Below are 25,328 nucleotides of genomic sequence, written 5' to 3'. Positions count from 1 at the left end.
AGCTGGCTAGCCTTGGGTGTCCCGCCTGGTTTAGCCACTGTTAGCTCTCCGTGTTATTTTTTGCCAGTTTGTTCCATTTTGGCTTCTTGCCATTAGTTCGACCATTGTTGCAACCAACTGTGACACAACGCCTAGGGATTTTTCACAAAAACGACCCAAACTTGGCCGTAAAACATTCCTTTTCGATCAAATAACAAGTAAACCAATAGGGTGGCTGTCCTGCTTGGGTGCTCGTGTTCTTCCGGTCTTAATGTCCAGAGTTTACTGTAAGTAATTTGCAGGGTTGGGTAGGGTTACTTTAACTTAATTACTTTGAGTTACTTTTGGATGACTCCAATACCAAATATGCTAATAAATGACAAAAGAAACTAAATATGAATAAAATGATGACTCACAACACGTGGTAAGCTTTCTCTCCTGGCTTTGATCTCTTTGATCTCCGGCAAAACTAACATCAAATGCGACAGAAACTAAATGAATAACTCTACCCAACCCTGGTAATTTGTAATTAATAATAAAAGCATTATTTTTTAAAAATCATTATTATTATTTATTACTATATTTATTAATGTATTTATTTTCATTTTTGACGTGTTTTGTTTCCATTAAAAAGTAGAATTATTTTCCACTTACATCATTTAACCAATCAGATTTCAGATTAAAAAAACAAACAACCAATCAGTTTCACATATTTTTTAGGGGCCATTGATTGGTTCAGAGCTATTCTAACCAGATCCATTAAATGGTGCCCGGGAGTTTAACGTGAATACTATCGGTAATCTTGAAAGTGGACTATTTTGTATAGTCAATATTTTTGGGTGATAAATTACACTTTGAACATGGCAGATAAAGATTTTTTTCAATTTTCAAGGGGGGAAACATAATTAAAGTTAGCTGTTTGTAACTCTTGCCATTTAAACGTAGCAAGTTTGAGAACATGGAGTCCATCAATGAAAAGGAAAAATGTCTGGTGAGTACAAAGTCTATAATTTATACATACATATTTCTCTCGTTACGTTATCAATGTATATTCTAACTCTTTCTGTTTTAATCAAACTTAATTAAACCGTCTAATTGTTTACTGGAGCTACTACTAAGCTAGCCACTCAACATATTGACAGCCCCCATTTTCACATTTAATTTAAATTTATGTTGTAAACGTAGCTTGTGCTAATTGTTTTGACAAAATAGTCACAGTACTTCATTTATTTTTAAAAAGGAGCTAAAAGCAGTACAGTGAACTCCGGGAAAACAAAATGTATGCATTCTGAGGTGGGTATCGCAAAGTGGAATGACCGTATGGTGGGGGGATAAACACATTTTGTTAATTGAACTCTGTTTATTGTCATTGATATCAACATTGTGTTACATTGAATGCAACCAGATTGGAATTGGCACTCTAGGTTAAACCATGTAATAACAATTTTCAAGACAGATAAAATATAAAAAGACAGGGTAGAAAGCTGAAAACAATATTACAATTTAGTGCTTCGAGACTGGCCTTAGTGGTAATAATCCTGCAATATTTGTAAATGTGTACCTAATGCGTTCCGAACCCACGATACCCGAAACATTAAAATAGCAAATTATACATAACATTATAAAAACATATGCATGTAAAGGATAAATGAAGTTTTATTTACCTTTAGTGTGATGCAACTTAAGGTAGTCAAGTGGAGTAGTGGGTGGATGCAAAGGGGGAGGTTGGGGCGCTGATTGGTTAGCAAAAGCGGATAAAAATTAAACAGATTTTAAAACTTCCACTTGTGGGAATTGTCATGCCCTTATTAAAGACTTTGTCGCTTTAGTCGTGTCCTTACAAGAAAATATAGATTAACATGCCAAGGGTGAAAAAGAAAAACTAAGTTACATGGAAATATCAAAATGATTAAAAATATTGTTTTAGTGGCTTTCTGATTTTGGGAAATCTTAATTCACTAAACATATCGTTTTCACTTCACGTTGGAAAACTATGAAAGAGATTTTTCTTTCCGTGACTGTATAAGTTTAACATTTGAGTTATTAAAGGTTTATTTAATAGCACACTTCTATTCTATAGCATATGAATAACCTATATTGACAAAAACAGGGGTTGGAGACTACGCGCTACAATAACAGCCGAATCATTGACACACACTGCTTTCTAGCGGTATCGTGCAGACACTTCTATCTACCGGGAGAGCTAACTGTGGTCATTGTGCTTGCTGTTTATGCTAACGTTAGCATAGCGCTAAATCTCCTGCCTGCTGCTATCAATAAACAGCAGCTTGCACACCCCAACGGAGCCTTTATCGTCGCCGGCGACTTTAATCGGGCATGTTTATGGACTGTACTCCCCAATTCCATTCAATGCGTGGACTGAGCAATTCAGGAAAATACACTGGACTGTGTGTACTGTAAGATCAAACATCCAGTTCGATCCACCATTTCTGTTTGTCCCTCACACACCTCATCACCCCCCCCCCCCCCCCCCCCGGAGGAAGCAGAGCCTATTTACAACAAAGACAATTAAAACATGTTCTTTGTTCCTTTATCTAGTCAAGTCAAGTCAAGTCATTTATTTTTGTATAGCCCTAAATCACGAAGAGTCTCAAAGGGCTTCACAGATTGTTACACTATATTACACAGACTATTGTCAACCGACTATTGTCAACTTTGTTTCCTTATCCTCACTGTAAAATGTGGAACTGGAGTCGTCCAATTTCGTTGTTACAATATATCCCATGTTGTAACAATGACAATAAAGGCATATTCTATTCTATTCTATTCTATTATTTGTTATTGCAACATCCATTTTGGCCTGGTCATCCTGGAAGGGGGATGACCTCATGTGCGGTCCCTTCTCAAGGTTTCTTCATTTCCCTCATGTTCAGGTTTTGAGTTTTTCCTTGCCCTCATGTAGGTTTTGGATCAGGGAATGGGGTAAATAATAGTCTGAAATTTGCTATAGTCTGTGGTCTCTGCAGCCCTTTGAGACTCCTTGTGATTAAGGGCATTGCAAATAATCATGAGTTGACGTGAATTGAGGTTTTTGAGTTTTCCCTTGCCATCATGTAGGTTTTAGATGAGGGGATGGTGTCATAATAGTCTGTGGTCTGTGCAGCCCTTTGAGACTCTTTGTGTATAGCCCAGGGCTATACAAATAAACATGACTTGACTTGACTTATTCCTACTACCGTAAATTCCGGACTATAAGCCGCCACTTTTTCCCCTAACTTTCAACCCTTCCCCTTATTCAGTGATGCGGCCAATTTATGTCATTTTTCTAATGGCCGCTAGCGGCGCTCGAGTGTTGCTACCATTAACTGCCCTGTCACAGCCACCGTTTGGGATGAAAGCTATATTATTATTATAAAAGCTTTGAAAACTCTCTCGGTGTACCTTCTTTCTTTGTAAATATGTGTAACCCATGTATAATATGTATTTGCAACTGTATATTTTTGTAATGTATTTATTTGTATTTATTTTAGACACTTATTCTGATATGTTTTGCACGAGTGAACGAAAAATGAGGGGCGGAACAAACGCGGGGTGCCGAGTTTAAGTGGGGACCGCTAAAGGTGAGGGACAGACAAGGAAAGAAGAGGGGGTAAAAAGTTGTTTAAAGAAAAAGGAGTCTCATGAGTAAATGTGTTCATCTGATATATTTTTCCCACCCTTACCTTTGGAAATATACACTTTTTTCCTTGGATTACTTTCAACGGGACCCGGACTCTGCGGGTTTGCATCAAACCTTAGGTACCGGTATCATTTTCCGTTCATTTTGCCGGCTGTGATTTTTGGACTGTGGACTTTAATGAAGGACATTTAGTTTCGATCGCGGGACTTGAAGTCGGGTTTGGGTTCATTTTGTGTTTGTGTTACATGATTAAATGTGGGCGCATGCGGCTTATATACAGGTGCGGCTTGTGTATGTACAAAATCGGTTTTCCTCTTAAAATTGGTGGGTGCGGCTTATAATCAGGTGCACTCTATAGTCCGGAATTTACAGTAATCGTCCTGGTTGGCTACAGCCAATTAACTAGGCCAGGGTAAAATTCTGAGTGCCTTCTTGGCATTTCTTGATAATTGCCAGGTCTTTTATTTAGGCTTCTCGTTTTTTACTTTCCCTTTAGCATCACTGCAACCCTTGTTGGGACTCATAGCGCATAAATACTGTACATAAAAAAATCATTTTGGAATCACTGACTCGCAAAGTCTTTACAAAGCACACAAGATTAAAAAAAATAAATAAATGAAAAAAGCAAAAGGCATTGTGGGAGGGGGTTTAGCCAATACTGAACCTAGAGCAAAAAAATTTGCGTTAGCAAAATGCAGTAAAGAGGGGCCAGAAAAACGTCTTATTCCCCACTGTGAAGTAAAAAGTCATAAGGCGGGGTCTCTGTACAACTACTATATTCAGAAATTTAAAATGACCTATTTCATGGTTTACATACTATTATATCATTGAGTTTTAATTTTCTATTAGCGGTACTGTATATCGCTGTTATTTTCATTGTATACCGCAAGAGGGCGCTCTAGGCCTGTGTGCATAATTTCAACCGTACCTTGTTGTGTAGGGGTCATTTTTCGAAGTGGAAAGAGGGAAGCCAAGCGACTTGTTGTCTTCCTCCCAGGTTGGGGAAGTTGTTTACCGGTAAAAGCTCAGGAGGTATAGCGCCCGTCTTGGGATCAAGAGGTCGCAGGTTTCGATTCCCGGCTCCTCCGTGTTCTATGTCGAAATGTCCTTGGGCAAGACACTGAATCCCCGGTATCAGGTAGTTGTCTTGCATGGCTGACGCTGCTATCGTTAGTGTGTAAAAGGGAAAAGTGTGAATCACATCGTAAAGCGCTTTGGTAGGTCTTCATTGACTTGAAAAGCGCTACAGAAATGCCGACCATTTACATTTAGCATGAAAATGACGAAAGTAGGAAAAGGCCTTCTTCAAGTAGAGTCCAAACGCCAACACAAACCCCAAGAAACATGAAAAATAAAAGAGTTTATTGGAGCACATCTAAAACATGCACGTACTTGCACGCGCATCATGAATGAGCTGACAGAGGCTGCAATGATGACTTTAAGCCGGGAGATCTCGGCAGAGAATAACAAAGTTTCAAATTCTGTACAGCTCCTTTGTGGACTATACAAATAAATGTGACTTGACTTAACACGCATGTGCACTGTGCCTGTACAATCATTTTTATACAAACTTAATCTATCATATACAAGAAGCAAAGTATGCTACTAAATCAAATCAGAATCGTCGGTCTATGTTTAAAAACATGCAGTCGATGCCTTCTCTACATTCAACTTCAGTGTCTTGTGTTTTCCCAAAACAATGTCTCAGAGTTGTAGGTAGTATATTGGTTTAAAGAATACCCCTTGCTTCGTTGCACTTGGATTAATGCTGGTTCACTCCTTCACGGATTTAAAAATGATTCGATATTGTCTTTGTTGTCATTGATATCAATGTATAGTGCATTGTGTTAAGCGGGGACAGATTTAGGAAGCTGCTCTGCATTCGGTGGGTGTGACTGTGTGTGTTTTGCCGCGATAGGCTCCTGTATGATGTCAGTCAGCCGGGGTGGGCATGCGCTTATGTCTCTGAATCGAAACAAACTCTGCACAGCTACAGCTAGCTTTTAGCGGCTCGTTACATTGAAACAAAATGTATCAATTAAGTCGGACTCTCAGGAAAGTCAGATGCCAAAGAAATTGCTGATCAGCACTGGGTGCTTCATCGATTGTTAGTGGGTCTGTTAGCTCGCCAGCCACTCTCTAAATCGCTTTCTTACATCAAAAGAAGACCTCCAATTTTGTTTTACTGCCGTATAATGACGATAAAACCATTCATTTAACTGCTATTATGTGTTGTATGTTATTATGTGTAGTTTTTTTGTCATGTTTCTATACTTCCAGTTGGGTAATGACGTCATTTCAAGGTAACTTTAACCCTTTGGGGGCTTTTATAAAGTTGCAACGATACTCCGTGGAATTTCATTTTTGCGAGTGGTTCTGGTCCCCATTATTCACAAAAACCAAGCGCAGTCATAATTCTGTCTGTGCAAATTACAAATGTTTCCCGGTTTTGTCTCTGATCAGTAACTGTCTATAATACTTTCCAAAAAAAATCCAAGTTTTGACCAGTGTTTCCCATACTTAGGGAGTTTGAGTGGGCTTTCAAGGTTTAACTGGTCCTGCCAGAGTCTCATAAACTTGTCTTGTTAAATAGGATAACATTTTCAAATATATCTACATAAATGCAAAGTTAATCCAAATACCTTTTAAGATATTTGAAATGAATAATACCAAACACCGTGGTCATTTAGGACTATTGGTCAGTCAGCCCCCCGTGATGACATTAGGTTGTTGCGTTTTGTAGTCTATTTGTAGTATTCCCGTATTGATTGAAGACATAAAGGGACAATGGGGACAAAGTTGGCAGAGTAGTATTTTATTTAGATCGGGGGATGGTCCTTAGTTTGCAATAATCTGTGGTCTCTGCAGCCCTTTGAGACAGACTCCTTGTGATCAAGGGTGTCACAAATGAACATGACTTGACAATTTGCTACTACAGTGGAACCTCGGTTTTCGAACGCCTCTCAGTTCAAACAAATTGGTGTCCGACCAAAAATGTCGAGAAATTCTTGCTTCGCTGTTCGGTCAAAAAATCGGAGTTCGAACGCCAGTAATGCGTAAGTGCGTACGCTAGGGTGCGATGCTGAGCGGCGTACGGGTGTTTTAGCCTCTTATTATGCCTCCGAAGAAAGTCAGTGCAAGTGGCAAAGTTGCTACAGGTGAAAAAAGAAAAGTAGTGCGTACAACTATTGCATTTAAGAAAAAAATAATAGCTCCAGGGTCCACCTGCGCCTTCTGCTGACCACCACAAAGGTAAGAAATCCTATTCAAAAGACTACGATAACGCGAACGTACGATTAGCCTGGGTTAGCTTTAAGTTTACGTTAAACATTCAGGGTGTTGGAACGGAGCCCCCTTTCCAATGAACCGCTCACCACTTGTTGTGGAGACCCGGGTGCTAAATGACTTGTAAATTACCCGATTTTTATTTTTACTCATTCTTGTTAGAGGAATCTTTCGTACTGAAGATTACGTTAACGCGAACGTACGATTAGCCCGGGTTAGCATTATGTTTACGTTAAACATTCAAGGTAAATGTTCAGGGTGTTGGAACGGATTAAAACGATTTACATTATTTTTAATGGGAAAAATGATTTTGGTGATCGAACAAATCGGTTTTCGAACAGGGTTCTGGAACGGATTATGGTCGAAAACCGAGATTCCACTGTATATATATTGTCACTGTATTTCAACCATTTTCCTTTGGCGGGCTGGATGAAAAAAGCCTGAGCCTTGGGCAAGACGCTGAATCCCTAATGCCCCCAATAAGGCCGTAGTTTGCCCACCCCCGCCATAGATTCTCCAACCACCAAGGTCTCAGAAAATTCTATGGGAAACACTGGTTGACGCTGAAAATGCCAGATAATAAATTTCAATAAGGAATTAGTGCTACAAGTTTCAATTTTTTGCGCTGTTTAAAATGTGGTGATGTGAATAATTGGTGGCTGCGTTGCAACATCACAGTAGGGTACACGAAGCGCTCCTTATGGGCATGTTAGTGGGCAGCTTGACATATTGCTGCCTGAAGCTGTTCCTCTTCATGCTGAAAATCGGTCCCGGGTTCTCCAGGACATCGATCGGCGGCGCCAGCTCCGCGTTCCCCGCCTCAGCTTTAGCGCTTTTGTTGTTTTTAGTCTTTTTGGATTTTTCCAGCAGCTCTCCTTGTGTGGAGATGGACTCGCCGGACACTTCGGGTATTGCGAGGGTGTCTTGGGGAAGCTCGCCGGGGTTTGCTTCTGCTTGTTCCGCGCCCCCGCTGATGGGTTGACTGGAGGACATGTTCTTTTGGTCAGTGCTTGTGGAACTGAGAGATGCATAGCGGGAGGGGAGAATTAAAGCAGGCATATAGCAGAAATGAAATTGAGAATTGTGCAATAACAACTCTAAATCAAAGGTCCTCTATGGAGGAGCAATCCTGCCGTATGTAGAAATGATTGTGTACATAGGTTAATACCTACACATGCTGTATATGCTATCCCTGTGTTGACTGGTGTGAGACAGGGGTGTGTGATGTCAACCATGGCTGTTTAATGTGTACATGGATGGCGTGGTGAGAGAGGTGAATGCAAGAGTTTTTGGCAGAGGTGTGTAGAGATGATGGACAACAGTGGAACGGTGTGGCAGGTAAGTCAGTTGTAGTTTGCAGATGACACAGCGCTTGTGGCTGATTCTGAGCAAACATTGAGAAGGTTGATAACGGAGTTCGGAAGAGTATGTGATAGGCGTAAGTTATGTGTGAATGTTGGGAAGAGTAAGGTTCACGTGATGAGTGGGCATGGCGTTAGAAATAAGGTTGCATGGACAGGTGCTGGAAAAAGTTGAAAGCTTTAGGTACTTGGGTTGTGATGTGGCTGAAGTTGTTGGAATGGAGTGCGAGGTATTGCACAGAGTGAATCAAGGAAGCAAGGTTTTGGGTGCTCTGAGGAGAGTGACGAGCAACAAGAGTATGAGTATGGATGTTAAGAGGGAACTGTATGAGAGTGTGATTGTGCCGACTGTGTTGTATGGTGCAAAGACTTGGAGCCTGAACGCTGATTTAAGAAGGAAATGAAATTTTTTTGAGATGAAGTGTTTGAGGAGTAATTTAGGAGTGACAAGATTGGATAGATTGAGAAATGAAATTGTAAGAGACAGAACTGGAGTAGTCGTGGAACTGAGCAAGCGTGTGGATAAGAGAGTACTCTGTTGGTTTGGACACATGGAGAGGATGGATGAGGAGCGAATGTTGAAGAGGATCTACAGAGCAGAAGTCAATGGAAGGAGACCAAGAGGAAGGCCGCCATTGACGTGGATGGATGGTGTTATGAGTGCACTGCAGGAAAGAGGTCTAGATATAATGGAAGCTAGAGCTCTTGTTGGTGATAGAAAGGGGTGGAGAGGTGTTGTGAAAGGATAGTGGGATGTTTCAATGCGTTTTAAGGGATGGACATGGCACCCGTATGATACGGCAGGGGTAAACCAGTGAAAGCTGTCGGGCCCTGCTGTTGAACAAAAGAGTGTGTTGTGTCACCCCGACCCGAGTGACATGGCCGCTTTCTTGTGTCCCATTTCATCTGCAGGGACGAAAGCTTGACCAACTTAGGTGCCGAGATGCCTAACTTGTTTGGGTGTTTAGGCATTTGGGTTGGCCATGGTTCAAAAACTTTTGTTTGTGTTTTTTTGCTATTTTTTTCCTCTTTTTAATTTCTTTGTTATCGTATGTGTTGGTTTTGCTGTCTGTTACCCCTCTTGAGGGATATGACCAAGGTAGATGGATAAATAGATATGATAAAATACTTAGATACATCACAGAATACCTAGATATATGACACTTTTTTTTTTCATATTGACATGACAACACCCCTGGCGGACAGTGGTAAGCCGTAATAAAGTGGGTGAGGCCAGTAAACTGTAGACGACAACAAAAACAGATATACTGTTCAACACCATTGGCAATGACGAGTCAAACCAATATTGTCTGAAAGCACCCAGGGTGCAATTTAGAGAAACTAATTATAGCATTAGCTATGCCAGCCGCCGAGAGCCATACAGTCTTTCTCCTGACATATTCACACATCTAAACAAATCGTCCTGTCTGCCTGACTTCAGTACACACCATCTGAACCACTATATTATAAATGGAGTATCCCCATACACCGGTGCTGATCTAAAATCTTAAAAAAGTCTGGATGCTTACCAGTTCTTCGTAGCTCGTAGGCGTTACTGAGCTTCGTTTTGCCGACATGTCCGCCCTATACAAACGTTACTAAAACGAATTTGTATCTAAATTTTGGGGGAACGTAATAAAACAGTAAAGCGCGTGGCATTTGCAGCCTGTATATAAATCGATTTTGAGAATGCTGATAATATATACTTCGTCGAAATGATGTTTTCTCTTCTGATAGTTTGTCTCTCATTTTACCTGTTCATAATAAGGCAGTTCATTTTGGCGTAATAAGCTTTATGGTAGAACACACAACAGTTTTCAATACATGGGCTATTAGAAAAATTACTGTTCTGAATCCCTGGTTAATTACAATAACAGCAGCTTATTTACATAGTGAGAAATGGCAGTGTAGTGAGTACAACCTAAATTATTATATTGAGTGTCTTTGACGTGACTCGTACCTATTTAACATAACATTACTCAAACATACATTAAACGTATACTTAAACGAATACTTGAGGGCTGTCAGCCTGTCCTTCCGTTTGCAGATACACATTGCCGTCTTCTGTCTTCATTAAAAAGGATAACATTCCAAACCGGGTTTAGAAGCTTGCCCACCTCACAAAAATTAGTCTACATGGTAAAAAGTAGTGGTTATATTCTTCCGTTGTGGGTATTGGTATTTTAACGCAACTGCCTCTTCAACTGCTGTGCACTCAAGTGTGTCTTCTCTTCTGTCATTATTTTTTTCATTATTCATTTTGTCATATATTTCGTCTTATATTTTTTGTGGGTATTTCGACATTTGTTTTGTCATGTATTTTGTCATTCTTTCTGTCTTGTATTGTGTCATGTATTTAGTTCGTGTATTTTATTCTGTATTGTGTTGTCTATTTTGTCATGTATTTGGTGGTGTGTTTTGTTCCATATGTGGTCATTTATTAGGTCGATTATTTTCAAGAGTATTTTTATATGGCATATATATTTAAAGGGATTTATCAGTTTATACATATATTTCTACAAATTGCAGGATCGGTCCTTTATTGTCCTCTACTCACTCATTGGAGCTTTTGTCTTCCGAGTCCTTCTGCTCGCTGCTGTAACGCAACTCTGCAGGCGTCTTGAAGGAAAGATCTCTCTTTCCTTTCAGCCAGTATGTTTTCATGTAGCCTTTGCCCTGCAACGCATCGGTTTTACAGGTCAGTACTCCAGAACATATGGCATGACTCTAGATTGTGTAAAAAAAAAAAAACATTCTCCATGTTAAAAGTCAGACTTACTGCTTCAATAAAAACTAAATATTAGATTCATTTTTGCATATTGCATATTTTTTATGTGCTATTCAAACAAAAACTGAAACAAACACCTGAACACTGCCAATTGCTCGGCCAAGTCACATGTCATGTCATGTTTATTTGTATCGCCCTTTATCACGAGGCGTCTCAAACGGCTGTGGGATGGAAGGAAGAAAGAGAAAAAGAGCAAAATAACTAAAGAAAGACAGAGCTGAAGGAAGAGAAAAAAGACTTAAAGAAGAAAGAAAGACAGGACAAAAACGTATCTATCTTCTTAAAGACCGTGCAATAAATCCTATTGGGACTCAGTTTGAATGATAGCCCCGTTTATCTACCAAATCAGGGAAGACAAACTCATTCTAGCTCCGGAACAGAGTAGAAAAAAAACACTCACAGGGGGATGAATAAAGAAAGAAAGAAAGAAAGAGATGAAAAGAAAGGATGAGAAAAATAATGAAACAAAGGAAGAGAAAGAGAAATAGAGACCAAGAAAGGGAGAAAAAAGGAGAAAAAGAAAGACAGAGAAAGAGAGTAAGAAAGGCAAAGAGAGGAGGAAAAAAAAAGATGAAATAAGAGAAATCTGAAGGAATATAGTGAAAAGTGCGGCCCTCTTGGCTGTTCTTGCCGGATGGGTAGAGCATCATACCAAGAGACATCGTCAGCTTGACAACACGTGTAGAGAATTCATGGTGATATAGTGTGTTTTGTTGCCCTTTTTGCCGATAATAATGGGTCTCCAAAAAGTTAGTGATTAAAGGAAGAGAAGGACAGTAAGAGGTTATTGTAAAATACAAGAAAGCATTGCACAAATTGGTTTAAAATAGTTTTGTATCTGTATATTTTCCATGTTTAAAATATATTGTGTACAAATATGAATAATTATCACACTTGTTATTACTATTTTGGCTTTTCATGGTTGTTCAGATCCAAGTTTCATTAACATTTGGGGTATTTTGGAATGTGTAGGAACATGTAAAAATAAATAGTATTACTTCGTAAGGGGAAAACAAGTTTTGGTACTCCAACAATTCTGTGTTCGGACACAGACTTTGAACAGATTACTAACAAATCTTTTTTTAATCATAAAATATTGATAATATATCTGCGTACCATTGTAACATCTCCTTTTTGAACTTTAATATTTAACAGCATTGGAAAATGTTAAATGTGTGTCATGTTTATCCTCCTACAGAAACCATAATAAAATAAAAATATATTTCCCTCTCTGATTATTTAAAAAAATTGTAAATATTTTTGAAAAAGGGCAAGGGAGCAGTTTTACAGCGCTAAAGAGACGCGGGTTGACAACCCCTGATCTGGGTTTTCATTTGCAGTATTTGCTGTTAATCTTTTCTCAATATGTACACAGTATATACTAGCGATTGCAACATCTTCAAACATGAACACAATGGCTACGTTGGCAAGATTGAGTGACTGCAGAGAGAAAAGGTGGAGACCTTGACAAAGATCTTGCCCCTCTCCTCGATGATGTATGGCTCGTGTTCCAGGTGGTCTTTTGTGGTCTGGCTGATGTGTATCTGCATGCCCTGCTCAAGCCAGGACACAAAGATAAAAAGCTCACTTGCAATTTGTCAGAGTAAGTCAAACTTTACAAAGCAGGGCTTCTTTCATGTTTGTGTGGCAATTAACGCCTTATCTTAAAACAATTTATTCCAGTCCATTGAGCCCTGAGCCGATGGTCCCCTAACTGGAGGACCCCATTTTGAACGTGTGTGTTACTGTAGAATTATTGCAGTCACCACGCCGTTGCTCTCCATCCTGGAGGCCGTGTTAACTGTATCACCAAAGAGACAATAGCGAGGCATCTTCAGGCCCACCACACCAGCCACCACCATTCCTGAATGGATGCCTGAAAAAGACACATGGGCCGATAGAGCATCCTTGCATCGATTCAACAAACAAAACTGATAATATGATGAACATTTCAACTGGTTAAATCAATGAGTGGAGCATCCAAAAGTTAGATTGGCTTGAATAAGTTTTAAAGTATGATAGAGGTTGATGTCATGCAGTGCTTCTCAATTATTTTCTGTCTCGCCCCCTCGGAAGAAGAAATCCTCCCAAAACAAACACCCAACACCAACCAAGCCGGAGAATAATTTGTCTTTGTAACTTTGTAACTGTATACCACTGTTCGCTGCATAACATCGTACCCTAAATAACATATAAAATTTAACCAAATTACAGCAAATATTGCTTAACGAACGAACAGAAAAGATTTAAAGTGCATCAGCAACTCAAAAATAAAATAAAAATCCTTAAACTCTAAACATTTTGGACTGACCATATCAGACCATATACTGAAAAATGAAATTGTATAAAAAAATAGATAATAATGCATGCAAAACATAAAAAAAATAAGTAGAGCAGATATTTTTGGGGTGAAGGTGCAATTGCACTTGATGGGAAAGTTAAAAAAAATAAGAAAATTCCCTAATGTCAAATGAGCCACCTTTGACAGAGCTAAGTGCTCCCCCACTTTTTAAGAACCCCTCATATAATATGACAGGGTTTGTTTCTGGTGCTTGAAATCCTTGAAAATCACTTTGTTTTAATTTTTTTTCAAGGTTCAAAAAGTAGTTGAATTCATGGTGAAGTGACTGTGAATTCTAGAATTTTTTGGCATGTTTCTAAAAAATGACTTGACTTGACACTTCTATGCTATTGCTTATGAATGACCTACATTTCCTGTTAACGATATCTGTGTATTAATTGTTATTGCAACATCCATTTCGGCCTGGTCATCCTGAAAGGGGGATGACCTCACATGCGGTCCCTTCTCAAGGTTTCTTCGTTTTCCTCATGTTGAGGTTTTGGAGTTTTTCCTTGCCCTCATGTAGGTTTTAGTCTTTGATCTGTGCAGCCCTTTGAGACTCTTTGTGATTAAGGGTGTCACAAATAAACAGGACTTGACTTTGAAATGATGTCATTTTTACAACTATAGAAATATTTGTCTCGAAAATATTAACACATGAATTGAATATATTTGTGATTTACTCAAGATCTACAAAAAATCATACACCTTGGTAAACACGCAAGATTAACAATGTCATCTGAAAATCGCGTATATATTTATGGATCTGCAAAATACATGATTCACACTGGGCTCCTTCTATTAATGGTTCTTGAGAAATTGGGATATCGGATATCGATATTCTTCTTCTTCTTCTCTTCTTCTTCTAAAAGTCCTTATAAAGTGTTTTTACTTGGCCTTGGAAAAAAAAAGGTATGAACCCTGATGTGAAAAGGGAATTTGATTTATTCTGTAATTCCAAAGATATCCATAATGAGCTGGGTTTGTGTAATTTCGAATCGTTTGGTTTCTAATTAGATGAGAAAATCTGTCATCTCTCATGTCGTAAAATTTTATGATACGGCACAAACGCATGCCGTTAAATTCTACTCTCGCGACCTCTGATCAGAGAAACCTTTTATATTTTCTAACAAAGCAAATGACGGCGGTTTCTTTTACATCATCGTCACGAAATTTTCTGCACCCGTTTTCCGTGTCAAGATTGGCACAATGAGTGAAAAGAATAGATGCAAATGAATAAAACTTACCCCGTAACCAGTTTTACTTGTAATCGTCTAAAAGTCATCTAAAGGTTTCAACCTTTTGGGGGATATTATGCTGCACCGTGTTGTAATATTGAAATGTGTCATGTCACTGCTAGTCATGATTGTCTGAGTTCTTTATTTATAATCTCTTTATTATGTCAGTCATTTTATCCCCTTATTTTGTCGTCCTTACTGCACTTCAATATCATTAATTTAATCTATTTTAACCTCTTAACAATCCTGTGAAATTGGCCTAAAATCCCAATCTAAGTTGCACCCAAAGGAAATTGAATGCTGTAGTTAAATCGTTGGGAAAAATTTGGACAATAAACACACTAAAGTTTTGTTCTCAACTGAAATAATCACTGCAAGTGCTACTAACATGGAGCAAAAGCACGAAGCCTTACCTGGTCCCGGTTTAAAGTTTACCTCAATCTGAGAAACTAAACATCGGTATTTTTCTAAAGGTATGTCAAGGCGCTTCTAAAATTGGCCATTTGGAGACGAGCAGTTCACGTCCCTTAAATCTTATCTTTGTGTATTTTACTTTGGCCAATGTTTGGACATTGTAGATGTCAATCACTGTGCACAAAAAGGGATTTCTAGTTACATTATGCCATTTATTTTTGGGTCTGATTTGAAAACATCGTAAATATGCATGCACTTATGTTGGGAAATGTATTGGCCAACCAGTGTTTGTGAGTCATGTTTTTCAGAGCCACAAATTGATATGCGGGCAGCACGGCGGCGCAGTGGTTAGCGTGTCTGCGGCACAGTTCTGAGGTCGTGGGAACCTCCTGCGTGGGTTAGAATCCAGCTCCCGGCCTTACTGTGCGGAGTTTGTATGTTCTCCCCGTGCTTGCGTGGGTTTCCTCCGGGCACTCCGGTTTCCTTCCACATTCCAAAGACATGCATTTCAGGTGAATTGGCCAATCCAAATTGTCCCTAGGTGTGACTGAGCGAGTGAGTTGTCTGTCCCCGTGTGCCCTGCGATTGGCTGGCAACCAGTTCAGGGTGTCCCCTGCCCACTGCCCGATGATTGCTGGGATCCCCCCCGTGACCCTACTGAGGATAAGCGGTGCAGCTGATGAGATGAGATGAGATGAGACAATCAGGGTTGGGTAGGGTTACTTTAACTGGATTACTTTCAATTACTTTTGGATGACTCCAATACCAAATATGCTAATAAAAGACAAGAAATTAAATATGAAAATTTTGTGCAGGCTTGGGGAGTAACGGAATACATGGAACGGCAAAAATGATGTGGGCAAGCTGTTTGGATTTATTTTCATTTGTTTCTGTCACATTTTATGTTCGTTTTGCCGAAGATCAAAGAGATCAAAGCCAGGAGAGAAAGCTTACCATGTGTTGTGAGTCATCATTTTATTCATATTTAGTTTCTTTTGTCTTTTATTAGCATATTTGGTATTGGAGTCATCCAAAAGTAATTGAAAGTAATCAAGTTAAAGTAACCCTACCCAACCCTGATCACAATTTGAAAAACTAAACATTGGTATTTAACACTTTTCTAAATGTATGTCAAGGAGCTTCCAAAAGTGGCCATTTGGAGACGAGCAGTTCACATCCCTTAAATCTTATCTTTGTGTATTTTACTTTGGCCAATGTTTAGACATTGTGAACGGGTTGTAAATGTTTGACTTCTCTTTGTAGAAGTCAATCACTGTGCACACATGCGTGTGATACGTGATACGTGTAAAAAGGGATCTCTAGTTACATTACGCCATTTATTTTTGGGTCTAATTTCAAAACACATTGTAAATATACTTATGTTGGGAAATGTTTTGGCTAACCAGTGTGTCAATCATCAGTTGAATCAGTCACTATTGTCTGAAATTTTTTGAACCCAAAGTAGATTTTTCTTTTTCTTTTTTCAATACAGGCATGTATAGCCTAAAAACAGTGATTAAAAGCTTGCAACTGGTCAAGACTGGTGTCTATCAAAAGGTCAGAACCTAACGGCCATATAGAAAAACACCACTTGAAATAATATAGACTATAATTGTGCGAGTTTTCTTTGAAATCTGAATTAAGGGGCGAAACGATCAGATTACAACAAGGACCCTAAAAAGATGCAGACATACTTTTACACTGATTTTTTTTCCCCATCTTTTGGCTTTATCATGTGCATTGGAGTAAATATTTTTCTAGTATGATCCACTGGACTGTGGTGAATGTCAGAAGACCATTTTTTTCGGAGAATCGGTCACTCGCTGACTATCAGAGCAAATTATTGGCAAGCTATGCCGGCTTTCTCCTTTTCGGCTGTCTTGTTTCAGACTGATTGTAATGTTTCTGTAATGAGTACATTTTGAAAGAGTTTGAGCTCTCCAGTGATATGTGGCATGACATATTTCACTGACTGGTAACATTAAGACACGCATTTGCCTCTCAACAGTCTGTAATGTTGAGGGGTTAAGTATTCACTTCTTGATATATCCTTTCATTCAGTTTGTTCTTTAGTCCATATTGTTTCAAGTGGTGTTTTAAGTTTCTAGTCAGGAGAAGGCCTTGAGTTTTATCAGACATTGGCAAACCCAGTGTAGGCAGAGGGCTGGTGAGTAGTTCGGGACTTTTCCACTTCCTATAAAGTTTTGTTTTTCCTCATAGCCCACCCTCCTAGTATAAAAGTTATTGTCAACCATTCTGAATGCACACTCATGAATCAAAAAGCTTTGTTCCATGCCTTATTTGTGCCCAAAATTACAAAGCTCAATGGAACTGCATATCTCCAGCCCTTGTTTTAAACGTCTCACTACCCCGTTGTTAAACATAGGGAGAAAAGTAATTTCTCTTATACAGTGTTCTCGTTTGCCCGCGTCCCTGCGTCCTAGATGCATCATTTTTGCTGGGGACGCATCGTCTCAAATCAACGTGCATCCCCGGGACCCAACCTTTTTGCCACAAAATCGTCATTATTACCCCATTACTTTTTTCAACAAATATTTACCGCACTCCAAACTTTTCGTCATGCAGATCCGCCATTGTCGTTTTGGTCTCGCGGTCCGAGTTTTCGTCCGCACGCCGATCTCGGCCAACGAGATCTTGTTGTGTCGTGAAAGGAAGTCCGTCTTATTTTAGAGAACCGGCTTTTCTGGCTCAACTCATTAAAAAGAGCCGGCTCTCCAACGGCTCACCTGCTTTGATGATTGATATTACGAATTATGTTGTATAAAGAAGTTAAGAAAAAAAAGGAAGTATATAAGGAGAAAATTAAAAAAAAAGACGGGTTCGTGGTTATCCCTTTAATCGGTATATTACCAACACCAATTTGATGATTAAAACTGAATAAATATATAGATCTATATTATATGTTTGTCGCCTGTCGCCGATTTACAATTTCAACCTCGATAACACAAAATTTTGGGGAGCCATAGATCTCTGTTGGGACCCATAGATTTTTAAGCATGCTCGTCCCAGGGACCCATCACTTTTCACAGCTCAAATGAACACTGCCTATATTGCTCTCACAGTTAAAGCATTGAAGTTACTGTGAATTTGTGTATTTAAATTAATCTTCACAATAGTTAAAATGTTTTAAAAGACACACTGAATACAAACGGTATACATTTTTGGACAAATCCAACAATTTGGGGGCTTAGATAGTTTGTACCTGACAGCGATGACTTGCAACAAGAAGAAAACACTCCAATGGTTTCACTCACCCACTCGGATCTGGATGTTGTCCCCAGTGGACGGGTCTTTCAGGTGGTCAATGGAGCTCAACATGTCAAGGGCCATGTCGCAGATGTGATGCGCGTGGAACGTGGTCTTGTTGGGTACACCCGCCACCACCATGTAGGCATCACGAATAGTCTCTACCTGCAACCATGTATATCGGATCGTCTTGAGATTCATTAGCACTCTTATGGTACAGATTGGTTGATTGACGGCTTAAGGAGCACACCTTGTAGACGTTATGCTTCTCACTGAGTGTGTCAAAGACGATGTAAATCTCATTGAGCATGTCCACCACTTGCATGGGAGTGATGTGGATGCAGATCTCGTTGAACTTGACAACATCGCTAAACAGGATGGTTACGTCAGGGAAGACCTGGGAATACCGGCAAAAGTCATGTCCTAAGAAGAAGGTCTTAATTATCTTGACACTTCAAATGGCGAGGAAAACTCTTGATGTTTTTTGTGAGAATACTGAAATGTGTCACTGCATATGTAATCATGAGTGTATGACATGTTATTCATTTTAATCATCACGTCATTATTTTAATTATTTACTCATATACGTCTTCATTTGTTCACTTGATACCTTAATCATTCAATCTTTACACATCACTTCGATGTTCCAAGTGATACCTGTTTGGCCCTTTATCTCAAGAAGTCTCAAAGGGCTGCAAGGACCACAGACTATTACGGACTGCAGACTATTATTAAAGGATCCTCTGATCTAAAACCTACATGAGGGCAAGGAAAAACTCAATACCTTAAAAAAACACTTTTGCACACTGCACAGGATAATTGGTACTGAAGCAATAAACAAATTTTAATTTGTCATCTTTGACATTGAAACATTGCAATACTTTGATAATCTCAGTGAATTCAACACTATTTACTCATTGGACAATATTCAGGTTAGCTGTCAAAGCAGAATGTTAGGGATTAAGGAAAAAAAGGATTGTTTTTGGTTGCAATGAGGCCGTTTTTGCTTGCTAAATGGTTCCATTACTTTTCAAACTGCCTGGAAAAAAATCAGCACTGGATTTTGGGTGTAGACAGATGTTGGTGAATTTTCCACTAGATCATTAATGCTTCGTTCTTTCAAGCGGCACCCAGTTCCTATACCACACCGGTCAGCCATTTTGTTTTTGTGAAGGACACAATTCCTTCGGTACTCACAGGCTCAGAATATAATCATCTTTTGCTGTTGTGTTTTTATTAATTGTGATAAAAACCTCGACAGAACTGCTTTGCTCCAGCGCTTGTTTTCACTCATCTAGTGTGTTGACATGAACAAAGCTATGAAAAAGCTTCTCCGTCATTCTATAGATTCAAATCTGCCAATGTCATTTGGTTTGAGTCGAGAGACAAGAACACAAAAGTAACAAGACATAGTGGTCATCAACCACAACTCAAGACTGTCGAGGTTTGCCCGTGTCTTATGTTCCCTGGTGTCTCGTCGTACCTGGCACGTCTCCAGGGCGGTGATTCCCTTCCTTAGACGATCGGCCACAGCTTTAGGAATCATGGCGTACAGCAAGGAGTCTCCTCTTTTTTTCTCTTCGTCCAGCTTCTTGATAATCTCCTGCAGCTGCGCATACTTTTGTTGCTCCTACAAGAACATGACATAATTATCTGTGAAACACATTGCACTGGTCTGAAATCATGACGATCCACCTAGATTTTAGCCTTATTCCTCACCTGATCCAGAGCCAGCTGCAGCTCGGCCGACTGCTGAGTCCCGGCCAGAATCAGTTCTCTGCTAGAGTCGTGCAAGTTCAGGTCGTTGACGTAAACGCCCATCTTGATCATGTCCTCGACTGTCTCGATACTGCAGAGAGAGAACATAATGGTTGGAGATCGCCTCAGAATGGGGAGTGTAGACCCAAGTGTTAAGTGGTGTGCTTACATGGGCGTGCCCAGGAAGATAAGTGAGTCCCACTGGGGAACATACTTCATCTGGCCCTTGAGGTGGAGAGGCTTTTTGGGAGGCTCTCGCATGTCCTCAAAGATCGTCTCACTGCATTTGCCTGAGAGGAACTCCAATTGACTAAATCCATCACCATGATGTGCCTCTTTCCATTTAGTTACCTGTAACAGTCTGGAAGGCCAGCAGCTCGATATCCTCGCCTCCAGAGTTGGCGGCGCTATTGTACTGAGCCAAGGAGCTGCTGTTATATTCCTGATCCGAGCCTTTCATCTCTTCAGACTTTTGTTCTACACGAACCACAAACACTCTGTCAGAAGGTCAGATAGAAGAAAAATATTCACGGCAGCTTCCAAATTGTTGTTTGTAATGAGTATCCTGGTTCAGTTTTGTAGTATTTGCTGAGGTGTCGCAATGGAATAAAGGATTTAAGTCCAGTGGTTCTAAAATGGTAAAGATTTTATTATATTTTAAAAAGTAGCATCAATCAAACTTCCCATAAAAACCCATTGTATTGTCTCAAAGAGTAGCAGCAGGATGCCAGACAAACATGGCGCTGACTTAAGTGGAGATCCCAGAGTGTAAAAGAAATACAAATTTCTCGACCTATGATTAACATTGGTATGATGTTCATGGTTCATGTATTGTTGCCTGACATTCAAATCAATGTTTTTATTCTACTGAAACTGTTTTGTGCCACTAGGAGGCACTAAATATTCCTCACTGTCTTTTCAAGTATTAAGCTATTTACGAGTCTCCTTAGTTTGCCATCTTCATTGTGCTTTTGAGCACTTGTTTTTTTTCAGTTACGTTACATGACACTAGGTCAAATAATACACACTGTCGCTTTAAAATGTTCTGATATTGTTCAAATTTATAGTTCGAAGTAGTATAATTTACTGGTCAGTTTGGGACGTAATATTTATAATTCCTTGTGTTTTTTAGCATTCACCACAATACAGTGACACGTTGTGGTCGAATGTAAGACAGTGTCTCTTTAAATATATTTCGGTTTTACTTTCTAATATTTTTAATTGTTTTTTCCTATTTTCTTGTTTTTAAATTAGATTTTTTTTTAGCAATATAATGTAACTTCATAAGCAAGTAATTATAATAATTTTCACATTTACCTTTTCTTATTCTACACAAGAATTGAAGTAAAAAAAATCATTCAAAGCCTTAGTGTGTAAATTTTAACCCATAGATGGCATTGTACTGTCCAATGCGAACAGAAACCTGTGCCAAGAGCACAGCATAGAAGCAAGATGCCAGACAAACATGGGGGCGACCCAAGTGGAGATTCCACTTTGTAAAAACAGAAAAAACACATTTCTCGACCTATGATTTCTTGTATAAAATAATATTGGAATGATAGTTTATGTATTTATTCCCTATATTCAATTAAATGTGTTGGTTTTTTTTTTACTGGATGAATGTTTTTTGTACCACTAGGATGAACTAAATATTATTTTTCTACATTTAATCAATTTAAACTTATTTAACAAAGTAGAAAAATACATTAAATACGTACCCTTTGCAAAATTTGGTGCATGTTTAACCAGTTTTACTCATGAAAAAATACTTCCAATAAAAGCTAAAATTAGTAAAGAAGAATTATTTTTAATTCAATAAGAAAATCAATGTATTGGGGTAATAGTCATACTTCCCCCCTTGATATTTACATCTAGCGGTTTATCATGTTCGAGTTACTTTATCAAATAAGCAAAAGTACAATAACATAAAGGAACTCATGACCCAAGCTTTCATTTTCTGTGGCAATAACCTATCAAACTTTTGACTCATTGCCCTATTTAATCCATTCATATTTGCTATGCTTTTGCTGGCTTTAACTGAAACCTTTTTGAGGTTTTTTTGGTTTCTGGGGTGTCGGCACTCTTTGTGATTTCTAAGACTATTATCTGTGAGTGTTTCTTCATCGCTTTCATAACGTTTCTTTCTATTCATACCCTCGGCAGACCTGTTTGATCGCTGTTGCATTGTGCACCGGTAGTTTCAGGTCATTTCATTTGTCTGGGCTACTTGTTAGCATTAGCCGTGATTCCCTTTTTTATGTAGGTGGGTTGTTGCGCGGCACAGCAACTCACAACTTGTTGCCCTGTGGGCTTTATGTTCGGTGTCGGGTTGGGAAGAGTGAGGTGGAATGAATATTTGGTGAATGTGTCCTTGACTCAAGCCAACTCCCACCTCATGTTATTAAACCTTTTTTTCTTGCACTAAATAGTTAATACTTCTCATTTTTATTTGTGTTGTGCAATTTGTTTTTCAGGTATTCTGAGTTAATTGACTTTAAAGTTGCTTAGCATGAAAAGTATTTCATTAAAAGTTCACCCATAGATTGAAAAAAATAAAGGCTAGTATATTATAGTAATGTAATACATGTTTTATTTGTTCGTTTCATGCATAATGTTACATTAGTACCGTAAATTCCGGACTATAAGCCGCTACTTTTTTCCCTAACTTTCAACCCTGCGCCTTATTCAGTGATGCGGCCAATTTTTGTCATTTTTCTAACGGCCGCCAGCGGCGCTCTAGTGTTGCTACCATTAACTGCCCTGTCAAAGTTATATTATTATCATTAAAGCTTTGAAAACTCTCTCTGTGTACCGTCTTTCTTTGTAAATATGTGTAACCCATGTATAATATGTATTTGCAACTGTATATTTTTGTAATGTATTTATTTGTATTTTTTTAGACACTTACTCTGATATGTTTTGCACGGGTAGACGAAAAAATGAGGGGCGGAACAAACACGGGGTGCCGAGTTTAAGTGGGGACCGCTAAAGGTGAGGGACAGACAAGGAAAGAAGAGGGGGTAAAAAGTTGGTTAAAGAAAAAAGAGTTGTGTGAGTAAATGTGTTCATCTGATATATTTTTCCCACCCTTACCTTTGGAAATATACACTTTTTTTCTTGGATTACTTTCAACGGGACCCGGACTCTGCGGGTCTGCATCAAACCTTAAGCACCGGTATCATTTTTCGTTCATTTTGCCGGCTGTGATTATTGGACTGTGGACGTTAATGAAGGACATTTAGTTTTAATTGCGGGACTTGAAGTCGGGTTTGGGTTAATTTTGTGTTTGGGTTACATTTTTTTAATGTGAGCGCATGCGGCTTATATACAGGTGCTGCTTGTGTATGTACAAAATCGGTTTTCCTCTTAAAACGTGGTGGGTGCGGCTTATAATCAGGTGCGCTCTATAGTCCGGAATTTACGATAATTGTATTATAGCGGTTAAAGCAACCAGGAAATCTGAAGAGACTGGTCTCCAAAAAGAACCGGAATTTCCGTCACTAATGGGCTGCACGTTACAGTAACATACCTGTCAAATTATACATTTTCCCCATATTTTAAAGGTCTGTTGATCGTTTTAAGTTGTGTACGGCGTATAACAGAGCCCCTGGAGCCCCCTTGACTCTCCAGCCAACGGGGTCTCACAAAATTCTATGGGAAACACTGAACCTATACATACTCTTGGCTTTTTTACCTCTTTCCTCCTCCCTCTTGGCTTTCTCACTTTCCTCCTTCTCTTCAGGTTCTTCTTTGTTGAGTTTGGGAATGTTAACTTTTTGTTTGCTCTCCACCACTGCTTTAGAGAGCAGCTCAAATACATTATTCAGGTGGGTATAGATCTGATGGGGAAGGATTGGTACACGTTACCGAGCAGCAAAAGGACACCAACAACGGGATTAGGTCCCGATACTCACGTTGTCCCAACTGAACTCCAGCATGGGCCTGACCAGGGTGAACTCCTCGTTCACCTTCTTGCCCTGGAGGTCAGAGAAGACCTCTTTGAGGCCGTCGCCAATGCGGTACATGGTCATGTCGCGGCGGAAGATAACGCTGAAGGGGAACATGTCAAAAAAGATACCTCGCTTCATGGGAAGCTTCTCATAGCTCGGCGCCGTCTTTTGCTGCGGCATGCGGTGCTTGAATGCCGCGTTGTCAAAGTTCATCTTATAAACCTGACAGGATAACAACCCTTGTCATCGTCCGGAAAACACGAGCATATCGTCAATTTCTCTCTTATCATAGAGTGCCCCGTGCCATTCTCTTATTTCGTTGGGTGATGTTGATCACATGCCGTGGAGAATTTACGTACCACATAAGTCATCTTCTCTGTCTCCTCCTTCGATAAGATCTCTACTTCAATGTCTGTGTTGTAAAACTGACGCCCCACCTGGGAGAGCTGGCCTGCAAGGAGCGGCAATGAAGTCAACACATAATTTGGAGTCTGTAACTCCTGATAAGAAACGGACTCCAGATCATATTGTTCTAGTACGCCTAGCATGGAGTTAAGATGTGACCATGCTCTCTGCCTAGTCTTGAGGACATTGCTTGTGTTCTGGAATTCCTTACGACGTTCAGAGGTGTCCTACCTTTGCTGATAGCATTTTCCGTCCTACTCTAAATGCAATGAAACATTCAGTCGAAAGCGGTGAGTACAGAGATTCTTTTGGTTATCACGGGTAATGGGGACCAGGACCACAAGCTAAGAGTGACAATCTGCGAAGTAGTGTTGCACTATCCTTTTTTCCCCTTCTTTACGGCGGACTTCCAGTATGTCACAAAAGCGAGTACACATTGCTACAGAGGTTTCATTCTAATTTTAATAGAATGTCTCTGAAGAAACATCTCTTTGACAAAATGAAAATTAGTCTGTCAAGAAAGGCCATGGCTTACTGGTAAAAAATCTCTGGTCTGATGACACAAAGATGAATGGATTTGGCTCAGATGGTGTGAAGCATGTGTGGCGGCAACCATGTGAGGAGTACAAACATGTTTGTATCGTGCCTAAAGTCAAGCATGGTGTTTGGAATGTCATGGTTTGGGGCTGCATGAGTGCGACTGTAGTTTGGGAGTTGCATTTTATTGAGGAAATCATGAATTCGAGCATGTACTGGGAAATACTGGGTCTCAGGGCAATGTTCCAGCCTGACAATGACCCACAAATACACTTCTAAGATGACCGAAGCTTTTCTAAAGAGGCTAATGGTAAATGGGACGCACTGGCCCTGCATGTTTCCAGAACTAAACCCAATAGAACATA

The 25,328-nt window shown here is 39.5% G+C and overlaps 1 protein-coding gene and 1 long non-coding RNA gene across 4 annotated transcripts in view; one reads left to right on the top strand and one right to left on the bottom strand.

Annotated features, from left to right (window-relative positions):
• Positions 1-832: 832 nt before the first annotated feature.
• LOC148373165 (uncharacterized) overlaps positions 833-25,328 on the top strand; it is a 129,470-nt gene continuing 104,974 nt past the window's right edge. For all 3 annotated transcript variants that reach the window (XR_015849595.1, XR_015849593.1, XR_015849594.1), the window contains exon 1: positions 833-970. This is a non-coding gene — a long non-coding RNA (uncharacterized LOC148373165). The remainder of the gene's footprint in view (positions 971-25,328) is intronic.
• LOC148373167 (soluble guanylate cyclase 88E-like) overlaps positions 4,961-25,328 on the bottom strand; it is a 31,399-nt gene continuing 11,031 nt past the window's right edge. The window contains exons 4-16 of the mRNA XM_088327681.1: positions 24,381-24,472; positions 23,986-24,243; positions 23,766-23,910; positions 20,423-20,548; positions 20,241-20,361; positions 20,033-20,162; positions 19,797-19,943; positions 18,564-18,710; positions 18,322-18,478; positions 12,820-12,929; positions 12,517-12,606; positions 10,823-10,941; positions 4,961-7,922 (exon numbers count right to left, since the gene is read on the bottom strand). Coding sequence (XP_088183807.1) covers positions 7,577-7,922; positions 10,823-10,941; positions 12,517-12,606; positions 12,820-12,929; positions 18,322-18,478; positions 18,564-18,710; positions 19,797-19,943; positions 20,033-20,162; positions 20,241-20,361; positions 20,423-20,548; positions 23,766-23,910; positions 23,986-24,243; positions 24,381-24,472 — 1,988 coding nt within the window. The 3' untranslated portion in view covers positions 4,961-7,576. The remainder of the gene's footprint in view (positions 7,923-10,822; positions 10,942-12,516; positions 12,607-12,819; positions 12,930-18,321; positions 18,479-18,563; positions 18,711-19,796; positions 19,944-20,032; positions 20,163-20,240; positions 20,362-20,422; positions 20,549-23,765; positions 23,911-23,985; positions 24,244-24,380; positions 24,473-25,328) is intronic.

This window comes from Urocampus carinirostris, chromosome 2 (assembly GCF_059441175.1).
Source record: "Urocampus carinirostris isolate Australia breed hairy pipefish chromosome 2, RoL_Ucar_1.0, whole genome shotgun sequence".
Classification (NCBI taxonomy): Eukaryota; Metazoa; Chordata; class Actinopteri; order Syngnathiformes; family Syngnathidae; genus Urocampus; species Urocampus carinirostris.
Note: the sequence above shows the minus strand (reverse complement) of the source record. Positions and strands in the feature narration are given on the sequence as shown.